The sequence below is a fragment of the Acanthisitta chloris genome, unplaced genomic scaffold (genome assembly GCF_000695815.1).
Source record: "Acanthisitta chloris isolate BGI_N310 unplaced genomic scaffold, ASM69581v1 scaffold43030, whole genome shotgun sequence".
In the NCBI taxonomy this organism is placed as follows: domain Eukaryota; kingdom Metazoa; phylum Chordata; class Aves; order Passeriformes; family Acanthisittidae; genus Acanthisitta; species Acanthisitta chloris.
Window position 1 is genome coordinate 310 of NW_008651900.1, and position 18,588 is coordinate 18,897.

At 37.0% G+C, this 18,588-nt stretch overlaps 1 protein-coding gene across 1 annotated transcript in view; it reads left to right on the plus strand.

Moving 5' to 3' along the window:
• Positions 1-18,588, plus strand: part of EFTUD1 (elongation factor Tu GTP binding domain containing 1) — a gene marked incomplete at its 3' end in the record, with an annotated part of 46,180 nt that overhangs the window by 158 nt on the left and 27,434 nt on the right. Inside the window, exons 2-13 of the mRNA XM_009074930.1 lie at positions 575-642; positions 838-922; positions 1,439-1,572; positions 2,149-2,286; positions 3,091-3,305; positions 6,018-6,141; positions 6,991-7,067; positions 7,196-7,332; positions 8,113-8,235; positions 9,659-9,758; positions 17,179-17,330; positions 18,425-18,588. The exon at positions 18,425-18,588 is cut by the window's right edge and continues 21 nt beyond it. Of these exons, the coding sequence (XP_009073178.1) occupies positions 575-642; positions 838-922; positions 1,439-1,572; positions 2,149-2,286; positions 3,091-3,305; positions 6,018-6,141; positions 6,991-7,067; positions 7,196-7,332; positions 8,113-8,235; positions 9,659-9,758; positions 17,179-17,330; positions 18,425-18,588 (1,517 nt within the window). The remainder of the gene's footprint in view (positions 1-574; positions 643-837; positions 923-1,438; positions 1,573-2,148; positions 2,287-3,090; positions 3,306-6,017; positions 6,142-6,990; positions 7,068-7,195; positions 7,333-8,112; positions 8,236-9,658; positions 9,759-17,178; positions 17,331-18,424) is intronic.

Consider the following 18,588-nt stretch of genomic DNA (forward strand, 5'->3'; position numbering starts at 1 on the left):
TTGAGATGGTTCGGTCACTGTTTTAAAGCAGTCGATTTTCACTGGGTTAGCTGTAAACTGCCTTAAACCAGAATCATAGAAGAACATTTGCTTTATGCACAGTTTTTTCTCCTGGTGCAGCTTATCCTTTAGCATTTAGGAGAGCATTACACAATATTAATTCTACTTCCATGATCCCGACTGCTGGCATGAATTCAATATATGTCTGTGAGGGAGCCTGTTGTTTTTCTATGATTACTTAACAGAACAACTTTGTTATGGAGGTGGCAATAAGAAATGCTTATTTCAGGACACAAATATTTTGTGTAATTTCATGGTATGTTACATTGTTATTTCCACTGCTTTTCTGGTCATGGCAAGTTTGTATCCACTCTTCAAAGATGAGTTTGTGTGTAACTAACAGGTGAAACTTACTAACCAGCTTTGTAAGTTAATTTGCACTGGTGTGGCATTTAAAAGTCTTTGTTAATGTTGATGTTTTAGAACACTGCACCTTGTCATCATTCATAGTAGTCTTGCTTATTTTGCCATTGTCTGTATTCATTTAATCTGAGTAGTTTATTTTTCTTTTCAGGCAAAACTACTCTAGCTGATTGTCTCATATCCAGCAATGGGATCATCTCGAGCCGCTTGGCAGGAAAGGTAGAGTTGCATTGGCATTTTTAACAGAATTCTGGTTGTGTACATGCTGGGATTTTAAATTCCTGATGGTTAAGGAAATTCCATTCCTAGTCTTGCTAAGCCTTGTTTTCTCAGTCAAACTCTTTGACAGCTGATGAGTAAGTTGTGAAGATAATTCTACAGACTAATCCCTTGTTCTTTTGTTTTTGTAATCAGCTGAGATATCTAGACAGTAGAGAAGATGAGCAGATCCGAGGAATAACAATGAAATCTAGTGCCATTTCATTGCACTTTGTGAAAGGTAAGTTGTTGATGCTGGCAAGTATACATTTTAATATGTGTTTTTGTTATTTTTCCCTGTCTATCCATTGTGCTGTTGTGGTCTTTTCATGTGCAGCTTCTACTTTTGTGTTCCTGAGTGTTAGGCCATGAGTCTGCAAAGACTGAGGCATGTATTCATCTGTTGCATCTCAGGGTTAGGAAAACCATCTTCAGTCATAATCTCTAAGTGGAGGCTATAAGAATGGTTGCTTTTATCTTTTTATTTTCGATATAAATCCTTCTAGTTTGATCTTAAGTCTTGAAATGTCTCTTACAAGCAAGACCTTTCAGAAAACGAGTTTTAGTGATTTAGTACAGTCTTTACTACTTTGTCAAGATGCCTCTTAGACTCTGCTGTATGGGGAGTTTATAGTTTAGTTATAGTGTCATCTTTGTTATGACGATAACAAATAATAGTTCAAGCAGCATAACTGGGTGGCTAGAAGAAATATTTTTGAAAACTGTTCTGAATTACTGATTTATTGTTTGATCCTAGGTGATCAGGAGTATCTGATTAACTTAATAGACTCCCCAGGGCACGTGGATTTTTCTTCAGAAGTATCTACTGCTGTCCGACTCTGTGATGGTTGCATCATAGTGGTGGATGCTGTGGAAGGAGTCTGTCCACAGGTGAAATAAAGTGTATTAAATAGAGGGAGAGGGTAGAGAAGACAGAGTAAATGAAGTCTCAAGTGTGTTATGTAGAAATAAAAGATGAGCTCTGAAACTGTTAATAAATGACAATGCACTTGAGGTATGAAAGGAGACTGTAAATTACATAGCTGTGCTGAAAAAGTGAGCATTGCTGGTCAGTGGGTGTGGTGATGCAGGGTTGAAACAATGAATATGCAGTTTTTCAGGTAAAGGAATATTTGTGTAGAGGAGTCTTAAGGGAAATAATTTAGATGTGCTTTTAGGGTTTTGAAAGTGAAAAAAATACGCAAAATACCACTGAGATTGCTTTTTTTCATGGCTTTTATAAAGAGGGGTTATTTTTTGTTGTTATGGGTATCTTTGCCATGAAATTCTGTTCTTCAGAACTCTTCAGCAGCTAACACTGTGTACTATGGGAGTCAAATTGCTGGTTTGAATGTCAACCTGTTCTTTACTCTATGTTTATTATAGTGTAATTTTCTTTAACATTCCATCTGTTTAGTGACATCAAGCTTTCTGTGATGGTTTTTTTAAACACTTTTTCCTCCTTAGACCCAAGCTGTGCTGCGACAGGCATGGCTAGAAAACATACGTCCAGTCCTGGTGATTAACAAAATCGATCGCTTGATTGTGGAGCTGAAGCTCACCCCTCAGGAAGCATATTTGCACCTTAAGAATATCTTAGAACAGGTATTCATGCTATAGTGTCATGTTCACACAGCAGATTTTGTTGAAGTTTTACTTTTTCTTCTTTTTCTCCATTCTTGAATCGAGACTATCATTTTCAGTGCCTTTTAGCTGGAATAAATTTAGTGCAGCAGAACCAGGTGGTTTTTTACTTTGCAGGAGATACATCTTATTTCTGATTGGTCTCAAAGTTCACTCAGAGTGCCTGTGACAGAGAAAAGAGTATTTAATGCCTCTTTGTAGGTCATCAGGAAGAGGCTTCATTTTTACAAATAATATGCTGAATGTTTTGTTCTCCCTTTTAAATTTCTTAAACTTCTTTGTTAGACTAATGATATCTTTAGACTGCTCCTGATATTGATAGATTTATGTAAGAATGAAGTTAATTAATCTTCTAAGTTGTAAGCTGAGTTGCCCTCAATTTACTTCCCCCACCCTGAGCTTACTTTTAAACACTTATCTGCTTGGTTTCCCTTTGCCCTCTGTTGTTGTTAGTTTGTTGGCAGTACCAAGGTCCTATTTCACCATTCCTTGTTCTGAGAATGTTACACATGATCCTCTTTGTCTGATTCAGTCCTGATATGGCTTTGACTTGAAAACTACGTGGTGTTTATGTTGAAATGTTAGTCTCATCAAACTCCTGTTGTCTTGGATACACAATGTCTGTGTTTTCAATTGCCAAATGAATCATAGGCATATTGTCTTGTCAGCACAACTTCTTTTTATGTTTTGAAGGGTAAGGGAGTGGCATTTTGATTGCAGAGGTTGTGAAAGAATCTGAGGCTGTTTTTGCATATCCTTCTGCAGATCAATGCAGTCACTGGAGCACTCTTTACCTCCAAAGTCTTAGAAGAAAGAGCTGAGAAAGAAACAGAAAGTGAAAGCGTTTCAGACACTGCACCAGGAGATCAAATTTATGACTGGAGTGCTGGATTGGAAGATACTGATGACTCACATCTCTATTTTTCACCAGAGCATGGAAATGTGGTGTTTGCCAGTGCAATTGATGGCTGGGGTTTTGGGTAAGTTTGGAATTTAATTACTGACTTCTGCTTTAATTGATTACTGCAGTCAATATTGAAGTATTTCAGTTGCTTCATATTTCTAAACATGTTTTTTATTTTTTGATATGATGTGATAGGCAACTGTATATAAATCAATTCTAATAGACAGCTGAAAATACTACCAGTATTGTCATCTGTGTGACAGGGACCCTTGTTTTACTTACACAGCAGCTGCTGAGCCTACTGTAGTGCCCAACCTAGCCTGACAAACTGAATATTTTATTAATTGCTGACATCTGATAGGCTGGAATGGACAAACCAAAAGCTGCAGCAGTGCAGGAGCTGTTTCACAAGTAGGTTAGTTAGTGGGAGGGCAGCAGGCATGGGAAGGCTGCACGTGTGCTGGTTGCTGCCACGAGGTGGAGTCGTTGTCTTCATGATGAAAATATAATTGGAGACACTGAACAATGCACTGAATGTCTTGAATATTGCAGGACCTTTAAAAAAAAATCATCCTGAGGATTTTTAAGTCAAAGTTAGGCTCTTAAATAAGGTGCCACATGTAGTTTGTCATCTGACACAAATATTTCCTATCACTTCAGAGGAAAGGGAAAAAAAGGCTATTTTAATTTAATTATCTGGCATAAGTAATAGTAATAATTTTTAAAAAGAAAAATCAGGAAAGTGTGTAAGGGGTTGAAAACAAGTCTTCAAGTTCTGACATGTTCTTTAGTGTGAAAAAGATCTTTTCCTAGATGATATGTGTGCAGGGAAACTTTTCTGTTTTCTGAAGGCTAGAGGTAATCACCATTGGTGATTTGCATATTCATACACATTTTACCTGAACCATTCCCATAGGGTGCCCACAATTATACTTGTTTTGTGATGTGCAGGGAAACTGTTTTGGTATCTGGAGGCTTTAGCTTTCCTGACTTGTAACTTTTCATTGAAATCCCATGGAGAAACTGGATTATATAGTAAACTGTTGTACACAGAGTATTTGGGATGAAACAGTTAAGCTGTTCAAATTCAGAGTCAGAATATTTCCTTGAGTAGGCATTGAAATGGTTTAGAGCTATCTGCTGGTTTTGTTCTGGATAGATAAAGATTGGGCAATTTGCAGCTTATTTTTGGCTTGGGTACTGATAAAGCCTGAGCAAGGGCATAAATGAAAACAAAAAGCTAAGTTTTTGCCTGTGCATCTAACTTAGGCAAGTGGTGTCACTGCTGAATCTGGATCAAACTGTTCACAATAGATTGTGTTAATCTAGTCTCTAGCCAAACAAATGTGCCTACAGCTTGGACCCCAATCTGCTCATTATCTGTACCAGTCCTAATGCTCAAATTTTCCCTCACATCCCAAAAGATTTTAATATGTTTGTTGAAGATGAATGAAGAGTCTTGGCTTTTTGGTACTATTTTGTTTCTTATATGAACTGGCAGGCCCTGGTTCTGAGAAATCATATATTGGAGAGGGGGGAAAAGGAACATTTTTCTTAATTAGTTTCAAGAGGTACTTTTGGGCTGCCAGCAGTGAGCCAGGGATCAGTGGAACATTTCCTTAATCAGGGAAAGTCTTGACTGCTGTTCCATGGTTGTGGGTTCTGTTCCTGAAAGTATTATGACTTGTCCTGGCAGAAAAATTAAGTTACTAGGCAATGCCAGCTTCATCCAATGTAATAAGTACATGTGTTTTTCTCATAATCCTCAAGTGTTGAAAAATGCCATAAATATATATGCAGGAGCTGCTGGCACAAGAATCTTGAAGGTTCTCTCTGTATTGAGACTTTAGAGTAGTTTCTGGAAAAGAAATCTCTTTGGGCATAGTTCAGAACTCAGAGCTTATGCCTTGCTGACATGGGTCTTATTTTAGGTGTGTAGAAATTTAGGAATTCTGGATGTCAGAGAAAATATTAGCAATTATCAATGCTCTGTAAATAAGATTGTTGTGGTTGTAAGTGTATTTTTTTATTTCTGCATGCATAAGGAGCAAACAGGTGGAAATTTTTTCTGTTACTTCTCACTGAACATTTTCAGCAAGGAAACCACAGAATGTGCAGGACTCCCTCTTTGGGCCAAAGCAGCCTGGTTTGGTTAACTCGTGGGCAACAGCACACCTGGCTTTTTAACACAGTGGTGGCATTACAGTTTTAATACTATTTTCTTGATTTTTAAATTATGAAAGTAATGATTCAAGCAGCAACTTGCAGCTTGATTCAAGCAGCAATAAATGCCCTAAATAGTTAATTAAAAAGTTAATTACCACCATCTCATGGCTCACGTGTGGCTCAAAAGAATACTTGGATTTTAACTTGTACCATTCTGGTCACAGACCATAGTTAAATGTGTCAATCGGCCTCTTTCTTAGAACAAATATAAGAGTCATCACATAGGAGTATTTTTAACTTTTGTGTTATGTTTGTGAATTTCTGCTGAGGGGATAGTACACAAATGTTTATTTCACATAAACAAGTACAGCCTTGAAGCTGACTTGAAACAAAACAAATCCATTCAAATGCTGATGATGTTTTTCAGCTGTTTTGACTAAATATTTTTGCAGGTGTAAATGTTAAACAATGTGACCTAAAGTGAAGACAATTGTAGAAGTGGGAGAAAAACAAGAATTTGAGACTTATGTGTGACTTTCATGTAAGCTGTCTGTTGCTTAGGCTGATAAGCACATGTAAACAGCATTGCACTTTTATCAAGATACATTTTGTTTCCTTTCAGCATTGAGCATTTTGCCAAACTGTACAGCCAAAAGATTGGAATCAAGCCTGCAGTACTTCTGAAGACTTTATGGGGAGATTATTATCTAAATACAAAAGCAAAGAAGATAATGAAAGGTGATCAGGTAAGGAGGTTGTCAAAAATAGTACCTGGTTTTTATTTTGTTTTCTTTGTTTTCATTCTATTCCTGGTAGCATGTTCTGAAAATTGGCCTCAGTACCTTTTCACTCAACATCATTAGAGGCATATAATGACTAGCATAGCCTTGCATCAGCCCTTGGAGCAGAAAACATTCCAAACTTGACCACTCAAAAGCTACATGGAAGAAATTTCATCTAACAGTGCTCACACAATAAGGGTCATTCCAGCTTCAAGGATTCAGCATAGAGTGAAAGACACAAGATGAAAGGAAAATTAACAGTATAGAAATGAGAGTAGTGGGTCTCTGTGTGATTTGAAGAGTCCTTTCACAGCTAAGGATTGAGGATATTCACGTATATTTTAGGATTTAGGATTTTTGAAATCTTGATTTTTGCTGTTGGGAATTCCTGTTGATGCTGGATCAAACCCCTGGCCTGAAAACTACACTTCTCTAGCTTTAAGCATTTCCACCACTAAAATTTAAGAGAAGAGAAGAGAGTTTCCCTGTTCTCTTGTAGTGGTGATTTTTTGTGTTTTCATAGATGAGGATTAGTAGTTACAAAAAGGGTGATAACAAGGCTCAAAGTAATTCTGTGCTGTATTTAGCAGGTTCTTTTTCTGAAACTGAACCCCTTGCTGTCCACTTTGAAATTTTGTGTTTTGTGTTTTTTGCCATTCATAACAGACTGTCAGTAGTGATCTTGGGTGGAAACAGATAACTGGCTCGATTTTGAATAAAGTTTTTGCATGTTCCTTATGAAAAGTGCAGTGTTGAGGCTACTGTAAAAGTGAGGAATTGCTGGTAACAAGCTGTATGTTTCTCTTCTGCCAGTCAAAAGGAAAGAAACCTTTGTTTGTGCAGTTGGTGTTGGACAACATCTGGAGTTTGTACGAAGCTGTTACGAAAAGGTGAGATCTGTAGAGTTTTCATGATATCTCTTTCCGTGTACTGTGGTGGTTTTTTTAAATACTCAAGAACTATAGATATTTGTTATATATTGCTAATGTGGTTTTCTATCTATTTGTTTTCCTTACAGAGACAAAGAAAAAATAGAAAAGATAGTCACCTCTTTGGGACTGAAGATTGGTGCACGGGAGTCACGGCATGCAGACCCTAAAGTTCAGCTGAATGCCATTTGTAGCCAGTGGCTACCAATATCTGATGCAATCCTCTGTATCCTTAGGAAAGACACTATTTTTTGTTCTGTTGGCAGTTCTCAGACTTCAAAGAGTGCTCACATATTCCAACATGTTATTTGGTATGATTTGTTCTCTTTTTTGATGTCAGTGCCTGTGCTAGCTGCACCTGTTCTCTCACTTGTAATGTTACATATCTACAATTATTTTTACATTTCTACCAACTTCCTGCCTTTGCATGCATCCTATTTTTAGGAACCTAAGTTATGAAACTGGAGGTAATTTAACCATACACTTCAATTATGTAGTTTTATTTTAAAATTTTAGTGTTTTTCCTGAAGGAGAAACCAATCTCCTGTCTATTATAGTATCTTAGGTCATGAGCTTCTGTAAATGTCTGATGTTATGTTTTAGGCATACAAATTCTAAATCCAAGATCAGCCTTTGCTGTTTGTCTGCCCTGCTCATCATTTATAATACAATACATGATATATTATGGTAGATGTGCACTAATTATTGATGTTATAAATACTAATCAGTTCTATAGATCGTGCCCCAGTTGTGCTGTTCTGAGTTGTCCAGCTGCACACAGGATGGGCCTTAACTGTCCATTCTACCCTTGATAAATGCCAGAAATTGTTGCTAACTCGAGAGGGAGCTGGATGCACTGGGACAGAGCTGGATCTCAGCTCTCTGTTGCTGCTGGCTGTGAGTGCATGAGGCTGAATTAAAGAAAGAAGCATTTAAATCATTTGTCTTCCTGTTATTTGCATTCAGTAAGGAAATGTAAATATGTATCCTTAGCATTGTGTTTTAGCCATGGTGTGCAATAAAATTCCCAGTCCTCTTGAGATCACAGCAGAGAGAGTGGAAAAGCTGATGTGTGTTGGAGCTAGAACATTCGATTCTTTGCCATCAGAAACTCAGGAGCTGAAAAGTGGTGAGTTGGTGTACCATCAATGTAAAGGTTGTTTCTGTCTTGTTGGTTTTGTCTTTGGATCATAGGATGTGTAGTAATCTGTACTTAAATTTATAATTGTTTCACTTGTGGCAGCTTTGGTGATGTTTGTCAGTGACACGTCATAGCATTATGTTATTTTTATGGCCATGCATTTTTCTTCAATCCCATATATTCATGGTTTTTGGATGACTCAAGCTGCAGGTGATGTAAAGTCTAAGACTCTGAAACTAGGGGTTTTACAAGGATATGAGGTTAACATTGGGGTTTAATTCTAAACAGTAGAAGTCATTATGTAATTGAGAATTGAATATTTTACTGACATCTATATTAAAATCATTAATTTTTAGCCAGTAGCAGTTTGAATTTGGATTTCATTTTTGCAAGTGTATTGATTAATGAGGCCCAGCTTTTGGTAGTTAATTATTAATTGTAGACCAATGTTTTGATGAGAGCTTCAAGAAATCTAGGAGGATGAGATATCAAATGGCAATTAAAGATGAGATGTGAATGTCAAATTGACAAGTTCTTTTCCTGGGGTGAGGAAACTGACTTGTCATCCTTTAGTGAATGTTTAGAAACATTGCATTCTCTAAACAGTATTCAATACCGTGTCAGTGTTATTTAATTGGAAGAAATTTGCCTCTGTAAACTTGGATCTTGCAGCACTTGGTTATGAACAAGTAATGTACTTCACATTTAGTGATTATCTTGTGAATTTTCAGTAGTATCCTCGTGCTTTTGTTTGCCAAGCACTTTGCTCTGTAGTCTTTTCATGTATCAGATGAAAGGGAGAAGTGTAGGAGAAGATGAGTTAGTTTCTGTGTTGTTAGAAGTTGTGAGTGACATTGTGTCTGCTTTGGGTTTCCCAATGTGTTCCAAGTTGGATGGAAAAAATAGTTTATGGGAATTTCCTAACTATTGAATGAGTTTTGTGTGGATCTTTTATCCTTTGAGGAGTATCTGTTCTTGGAGCTAAGTTGTTAGAGTTTCATGGTCTGGACAATTACAGGAGTTGCTCCGTTAGTTTGGGGGGAGGGAGAATACTTTGAGATACTGATTGAATAGCATCCTAAGCTGCTCTCTGGTTTCCATTCTGATCTGAATCAGACTATGCACTCAGCTTTAAATATCGAAGCAACACATTTAGTTGGAGTATATGTAGTTTGTTACCAAGAGTTCTGTTTTTGTAGTTTTGCTCATTTTGTTGTGAAATACACTTGAAGGCATAGGCAGTGTCATCAAGTGATTAGGCCAGAGTAATTTTGTACTTTCTCCCATTAATGTATCTTTACCATATTACCCACTGAAATAGGAAATAAACAGTAATGCCTATAAAATGAATGTAAACCCTGTTTTGTCCATACTTTTGAAAAACAAATAACTTCATTTTATGTTTCTTCAGCTTTTATGAAATGCAGTAGTGAAGGAACAGCCCCAGTTATTGTCTTTGTTTCCAAAATGTTTGCTGTTGATGCAAAGGCATTGCCACAGAATAAACCAAGGTAAGAAAATGGAACATTTAACTTTCTGATCTACATGAGATACTTTTGAGGAAAAAAAAGCATGGATAAGTTGTTTTGGACCTGAAAAAATAATTCATGAATTCTTGAGATGCAATTATCATCTTTTCTGCAAGTAAAGATCTTCTGAATGAGTTCAAGAGATAATTTGTTTAATGATAATCTTTTTAGGAGATACAGCAAATCTGTTGGAGAATAGTACTGTTATCCAAATGGATCATCCTAATGCATGCACTGTGTGCTGTGTCAGAATGTTTGGTGCAAATGATTGACTAGTAACTTTCCTAGTTTTCCAGTGAGATGTGTTGGCATGATCACAACAGTTTGAGTTCATACCAAGAAACACTTCATGTCACATCAGGCATAATAGCTGAGTGATCATCCAGTCCACTGCAAGTGCAAATAAAATGGTTAATTAAAGGAGTGCAAACCTTGACAAACTTTTAGTAGTGACCTGAAAGGCATTAATGCCCTTCAAAAGATTTTCTTCTGGAAGGTTTGGAAGATTTTTTTTTTTTTTTTACAGCTTTTTATTGTTCAATAACCATCTTGTTTACTTGGAGAAGCAGGTCCTTCTTGATTTCATTTCCCTAGCACACTTAGCTGTACTACTTTTAGATGAAGCCATCTGCTTTTTTGCAGAAGAAATGTAAATTTCTGATGAGTTTATAAGAATGAGGTTCATCTTACTTTAACCTTTCATCCCTCCAAGCCTCTGGAACATTTTCAGGAGGCAACTTTTGTATTAACTGGCCATTTTATGTTTTTCTGGGATTGTCATAGTACAATGAAGTAATATAGAAAATATAATTTTTTTCCTGCTAAAGTAGGCTGTGACTGGTTAAATCTTTGTGCAAAAATTGGAGCTGCTACTGTAGTAATATTTGATGGCTTTACAACTGTCTTAGGTTTTTCACACTTCCTAGATTTATTTCCGTTTTTTTCTTACCAAGCTTATCTATAAATCTTCCACCACAAATCTTGTGCTACGCTCGAGTTCAAGGGAAACATGTATTGCACTGACAGACTGAGCAGACACTAGATGGTGCAGTTTTGCTGCTTTTTTGATGGTTCTGAGAAGCAACTTCTCACTCAGGTACTGGTGTGGCACAGCAGCGCCATTCCTGCCTTTCCTGGCTATGTGCTCCAGTTATCAGAGCAGAGTACACTGAGCTCATCACTTTCTGCTTGTTCTCTCATGGATAATGAACTGGTTTTTTATTTGTTGGATCAAGGTTGGTTGAGGTGGTGAGGCTGTGACATAGGGGCAGAGGTGGCTTTTTATATACGCCAGACACAGAAATTTTCTAGATTTTAGTTTCTTTCCTTTCTCCCCATTTATACAGTACACTGAAAATTGTAGTGTCTTGCTATGTAGTTTGTGTGGAAAGTATTTCTTGCTGGCCTTCATATTGAATTATTCATTTAGTTAGTAACTGACAAGTGTTACAATGAAATCTCGTGAGTGGATTTCTTTGAGATAACCAGTCATTATCAGTTCTGTGTGATTTTGCTGATGAGCTGGTGTTAGTCATTTTGTTCTGAGGTGACGGTTGGATATCCATGCATGCTGATGTCTCTTTCTTTCCTTTTGTAAGGTAGTATTGGGTAAGGTTACCTTTTTGTAACTTGCTTAGAAGCTGCAAATTGACTTAGCAGTTTTTTTTAGTTTGCCTTATTTCTGCCATCTGCTTATAATATTTACTTAGCATAGGCTGGGAAAAACAAAAAGCTCTTCTAAGTCCAGGCTGTACAATAAATGATGACAAAGGTTGGATTTTTAATTAAAACAACCTCCTTTGAGGCCGCTGCTGGCAACCAATGTCTCCTAGAGGTGACTTAAGAATGAATGGATACCATGCTAAAACTGCTGTGGTTTTGCTTTTAGTGTTACAAAGTTCCTCAGTTGTTACTACACTAGAATATGTGGGAAAATAATTTGTTGTCAAGTTAGAGCAAGTTGTCAGCTTGCATTTATCTTTCTCAGGAAAGATTTGAAAATTGGCTTTTTTTATGATACCAGTATATCCCCTGAGGTTTTTATCTGGTTTTCTAAAGAAACAAAAATTGTGTAAATATGTTCCAGTTTCTTCTGTCTGAACTTCTGAAATTCTTTGCTGTTTTCAACTTAGTCAGGCAAAAGTGTTAATTTTCTGAAAATTGGTGGGTGGGCAGAGTAGACAGACAAATTAGGACCCTTCCTTCTCTTTAGATGTTAAAATACCTAAAAACCAAACTAGTAGGATATAGGGCCATATTCACTACTCTTGGAGCTACTTGCTTTATGCAATGGTTATTTGATGATGATTGTGGTTATTTATTCTTAGGTATTGCTTAATTGTAGTTAGTGCATCAGAAATTAATATGGCATGAGTCCTGTGAATAGGCTGTCAGATTACAGTTTAATACAGCATGCAGCTATATAATTATTAGACTTTTTTTTGCTTTTCAAAAATTAAACACCCTATTATGGCTATCATAAAATAGATTTCATTGAAACAGTGTAAATTGGAGTCTGGCTAAGACCTTTGGAGCTGATCTGAGAGAGGAATATGTAGTGATGGATGAAATTTGATTCTTTGGCCATAACTTAGTTTGCATAATGGTAAGCTTAAGAGAGAAAAGCTTGTAACATTCTGGGGAAGTTTTGCTTCAAGTTTCTTCTTTATTGCACATTTCATACATGAGATAAATCAAAGGTCGGTGTGTCAGTCTAGAGTGTTATTCAAGGCAGTGTATGGCAGCTTGATACTGATCTCTTATTTCATTACATGTCTCAGAATGAATGATAACTGCTCTATAATATAATACAAAACAGTGACTATTCCCTGCTGCAGGAGCCCTGTGAGACTGTTGTATGAAATTTTATGTAAATTCTGATTTGGATCATTTTCAGTTGTTCATTTTGTATTTACACATTTACTTCTCCTGTAAACTGTATAGTGCTTTCAGTTGCAACAAAAATGATGAGAAATGATCTTAATCCATGTATATTAGTTTGTGATCAGAAATAGTTCCATAGACATTGAGTAGTTTAGTCCAGAAATGAATGAACTTGAGAGGGTTAGGAAGAGCACTGGACATATGCTGTGCTGAAATGCAGCAAACAAACTGCACGTGACAGAGCTGTCCTTAGAGATGGTGTTGACAGGATTCTTTGAGTGCCAGATGAGTGCAACAGCAGCCAATGATTTAACTAGAACTTCATTCTGAAGAGCAGAGCCATGACAAATAATCCAGAGAATTCTCTATAAATTAATTGGATTTAAAGATGTTATCAGAAATTACCCCCTTAGTTTTCACGAAGTCAAGCATGTGTCCATGAGCTCATGGAATTGAAGCTGGTAAAAGCTGTCTGGAGAGAAAGTATTCTCAGCACTTCAAAAACATTGTTCATGTCATGGGAGATGCATCACAGACACTCATTGGCAGTACTGTTAATCTTCTGGAAATCAGTTGATGTTATGACTGTGGTGTTTCCTTTTTAAAATGGTCTGAAGGTTAAAAAATAAACATAACACTTTAGTAATCAGAGGCAAATTTATCTTAGGGGTTTTGTTCTGATTATTCACTCTGAAGCTTTGACCTGTTATGGAATGAAGTCTCTTTGATAATGTGGAAGTAGAAAAGCTATCATGTTCAGAGGATTGATTTCATGAAGTTCAATTGTCATTCAGTTTGAACTAAGTGCATTATCCTGGGGGAACGTGGAACTGTAGAAGTGGTCAGCAGTAGCTTGCTTACATTACCTGAAATCTGATGCATTTAATCAAGAATCTACTAAATGTCAAGGGTATGTATATTATACTCTTTTCCACATGATTATTCCCATAGCATTAGTTTACCACATGGCTGAGGTAAAGATGAGTTGGTAATAATGTGGTCACCCATCTATGTCAGCTCCATTACTTGTGCCTGTGTCTGGTGTCAGGATGCTGTACCATCCCTCTGGAGGCAGGGAATCTTTTTTCTTTCTGCTCCAGGATTTTCATTTAGTGTTTTGGTGTGACTGCATGTTCCTATTTTTTTCAGCTGATATTATAAGGCTGCAGATCCTTTCTTATGGAGTGAATAAAAAGGGGAGGGAAGAAGAGAAACTCTTTCTTTTGGTTTGGACAGCGTTTGTTCAAAATTGATTTCCCTTCTGATTGGTTTTGCCTACTGGAGAAATTGAATAAATCAGGGTATAATTTAAAACTGGTGTTGTCGCAGATCCAGTGCCTTATGTGCATTAATCTTGTTCTGTGTTCTGCTTGAGTGTGTTACAACTCTATATAAGGATTTATTTGACAACATTATCTTTTTTGGTTTATAATGATACTACAGGGAGTGACTAATTTTATAGAAATTGATGCTGACAGAAACCAGGATGGAAGTCTAGGTTGTACCTACTAGCTGCAGTCCCACCTACACTCAATCTGCTTTTTATCAAGTGGAGAATATAATTAACTGCTTATATGTTTTGCCACTTACACCAGTGCATTCAGAATGTTAAGGTACCTTTAAGATTTGGGGTTAGGGCTATTTGACAACTAAATGTACTGATACTTTTTGAAATGCCATGTAAAGAGGGGGGAAAAAATGAACAAACTTTTCTTTTACTCTCAGGATTATTTGCACAAATGAAAAGTATCTTTGGACAATAAAATGTGTTGGAATGCATATATATTTCCTCATATGTATACTATGCCATCATATATAGACTGCATTTATGACACCCTTGGCTGTCTCATCTGTACTTTCCCTATCAATCTCTCTCCTCTGGGAATGTTTTTTTGACATTCCAAACCCTTAAATAACTTTGAGCAGCTGCCTTCAGGATAAAAAAAAATAAAGAAGTTTTCTACTCCACCATCTGCTTTGCATTTTGTATTGTTAAGCCTTGCTCTCTTTTGCAATAAAATAAACAAACCAAACAGAGATACCACAGTATCTGAAATTTCAGAGATAAATATTTTTAATTCTGTCACAATGACTGTTTAAGAGACAATTTTTAAAAAGGAAAAGGGGGAAAAAAATAGTTGCTAACAATTTTGAAGTGACGATTTTATCTGTTTTCTCCTTTTTTTATGACATGTAATGTGTCTGTCCCAGGTTCTGAGTTCTCAAGTCTGTGCCTTGAGTTCAGACGTTTTATCCTGGGCCCTCCTTTTAGAGAGATTTTTATTTTATATATAGTTTTCTTGTCCTTTTGAACTGAACATTTGGATTCAAGAAAAGCATGATAACTCTGTTCAGAGTCATTTCTTCAAGTTCTAAGAATTTTGATCAAATGAAGGGTCTCATGAAGTGTCCTGCAGAAGGTGTTATATCCAGAAAAGTGTCCAGATTATGATATAAAACAATGTTTCTGTCAGTGTGTTGGTCTCAGCCATGTAATCTGTTCAGGGCTTCCTGCCCCTAATTAATCCACTTAAGAACAGAGTAAGTGTCTAGTAACTCTCTATTGGCTACACATAAGAACTTTGACCTGTGAGTGATACAGTCAAGGAGTAAATCTTTTTTTCTTTTTTTCCTTTTAGTTGAGATCACATTTATATTCCTGTTCTGTAAACAAAAATTTCACTACTGCTGTCATGCTTCTTGCTGTTTCTTCCTCTGATCATTCATTACTACTACTGCTATTTAGGAAACCTTGACCTGGTTTTTTCAGGTGTGGAGATTAAAGAAGGGAAATGACTTGTCCAAGGCTACTGAGCAAGCTAAAACTAATAGGCACTTTTGGTTTCAGTGCTGTGTGCTTGGTACAGTTGATTGAAAGAATCCTAAACCATCTTAATAATAACTTTTCTTGCCTCCATCATGTGAGAAAATCCAGGTGTAAGACACGTGGGGTCTTGCTCTGGTCATCTTCTTGAGTTGAAGTCAAGGTCTAAGGCTTGGTGATTAGTTTGTCCAGTTGTGTTGTACAAGTTCATGCTCTATGATAGAGGGACTTCTCCTCTTGAATTAGTGTTTCATGAAGAATATTCGTATAATATAAAAAAATACTTTGCCTATTATTTTGGAAAGGAATTATTTATTAATACTGGAAAGCAATATGTATTTCCATTGCTCCCAATGCAAAAAAACTTTAAACCCAACATGGAAAGTGTTCTAATTCCATTAGAAAATTTTATCTGATAACTTGATTGTTTTTTTCCTGCTTTTAAACCACAGTGCTAGAGATTGTTTTAATGTAAGCACGTAACAGCACATTACTCAATAAATTTTTGATACTGATATTAGTAAACAGAACAGATTATTCTTAAGAGTATCTGTGATGGTTATAGCAGGAGCACAGGTTCACCTCTTTTATATGGGAAATTAAGAGAAATAGAAATAACTGGAAAGAGGAGATGACTAGTATCTGAAATTAATTTTCATCTTTGGAATTCATTCCATTAGGAGATAATATCATATTACAGACTTTTATTTAGGGCCAGATTTAAAAATCAAATGGACAATTTTGGGCAGTGCTGTTTGATTTCATGTGCATGTAACGAATATTGCTTTGCTGTTTAAAATGTTTGCATTTAAAAAATTCTCTTTATACTGCCTTATGTAAGAATGATAATTCCTGGTGGCTGCCCCAACCCTGGCAGTGTTCAAGGCCAGGATGGATGAAGTCTTCAACAACCTGATCCTAGTGAGGAGGTGTTGCTGCCCAGGGCAGGGGGTTGGGACTAGATGATCTGTAAGGTCCATTGCAACCCCTAAATTCTATGATTCTATGATTACTAATTGCTTTCAATCATACTTTAAAGCACTTTGCTTCAAGGCAGGGTGTACCAGTGCAAGACAGATGCATCAGAATGTTAAAGTGATTTGTCGTTCTTGTTGTCTGTTTTAAGTCTTTTGTCCTTAATGAAGTTATTCCCTTTATGGAAAGTAGCTTTAGGAAGCAAAAACTTTGCCCTGCATTTGAACACTTGCTGTAAAAAATATCTTAAAATAATAAAGATACCACAAGTAATTAAAATTCATAGTATTTTTTAGCACTGTGTATTGGGATGAAAAGTAAAAGTCTAGTGGCTTTTTCTGCCTTGGTATAGATAAGCTGAGATGAATATATTGTAATCTTAGTCTTTTCTGTTGTTCTAGCTCAGGGTGACATACTGGACATGGTGTAAAAAGCAATTTTGTTAATTGTCTTGAATCTTTCCTGAAGAAGTGAGAATTTATAGTGGGAGAAACTTGACTTATTTTAACAAAATAAACAGATGTTAACATAGTGGCCTCTTTCTAAATATGGTAGAGGAAGAGTTTGCTAATTTTAGCTGACTTAGTCTATAGTATCATGGGGGCAAAAGGCACTTTGCATGAGTTTTTACTTATGCCAAATATAGTACTCTAATTATTATTTAATTTATTTCAAGATAAATGACATTTCCAAATGCTAATGTTTGAAAATACAATGTAGGCCATTAACTCAAGAGGAAATTGCTCATCGGCGTGAACTTGCAAAACGGAGACATGCAGAAAAATTGGCAGCAAGTCAAGGAAAGGAGCTGTCAGAAAAGCCTCCAAGTGAAAATTCGTCTGAAGGAACTGGGAATACTGGGGATACAAAAGGTGTGTGGTGCCTTGCTATATATTTTTCTAGGAGGATGTTTAATAGTGGTGTCTCGGTGTGGCTAAGGCGTTGTGCAGCTTACAAAGAATCATCCATGTGCCAATCCCAAGTTGGGCACGTGGAACATGTCTTTAGCCTGGAGAAGAGGAGGCTCAGGGGAGTCTGTATCACCCTCTACAACTCCCTGACAGGAGGTTGGAGTCAGGTGGGGTTGGTCTCTTCTCCCAGGCAACCAGCAGCAGGACAAGAGGGCACAGACTCAAGCTTTGCCAGGGGAGATCTAGGCTGGATATTAGGAAGAGATTTTTTTACAGAGAGAGTGATCAGGCATTGGAATGTGCTGCCCAGGGAGGTGGTGGGTTCAGCATCCCTGGAGGTTTTCAAGCTGAGACTGGATGTGGCACTTAGTGCCATGGTCTAGTCACCACGGTGGGGTTGGACTCGATGATCTTGGAGGTATTTTCCAACCTGGCTGATTCTATGATTCTGTGATTCTGTGAACTGAACAAAGAGTGAGAAAGGATTTATAAGAAAGCTGATTGTTGATAAATGCTGTAATAGTACCATGGATACACATTCCTGTAGCCTGAGAATATGCTTGGTCTTGGTGCTTTGAGTCAGTGAGGAGAGATGATGCTTGAAGGAGATGCTCTACTGAAAATAAGATAATTTTCAAACCATAAAACCAGCCTAGTAGTGAATTGGTACAAAAGCAGTATATGAACAACAGTTACGAGTTACAGCAGTGGGGGTGGGTCTTTTCTCCCAAGTAACAAGTGCTAGGACAAGAGGTCATGGCCTCAAGTCATGCCAGGGAAGGGTTAGAGCAAAGATTTCTTGACCAAAAGTGTTGTAAAGCATTAAAACAAGCTGCCCAGGGAAATGGTTGAGCCACTGTCCCTGGGGATATTCATAAGATGTGGCACTTAGGGACATGATTTAGTGGTAGACTTGGCAGTGCTGGGTTAACAGTTGGACTCCATGATTCTATGTTTTGTCAGATGTGATAATTTAACTGATTTAATTTTTTTTCTTTGGATGATGAAGCAGTAACTGGTTTTATACCTACTATATTTTTTCTAACTTTGGTTAGGTGAAGAGCAACAGCTCCCTGATCAAGGAGAGAGCACGACCTCAAAGGCAGTGAAACAGGAGGCAGACAACAAGGAGTCTTTCATTGCTTTTGCCAGAGTGTTCAGTGGGGTGGTGAAAAGAGGGCAAAAGATCTTTGTTTTAGGACCAAAATATGATCCTGCT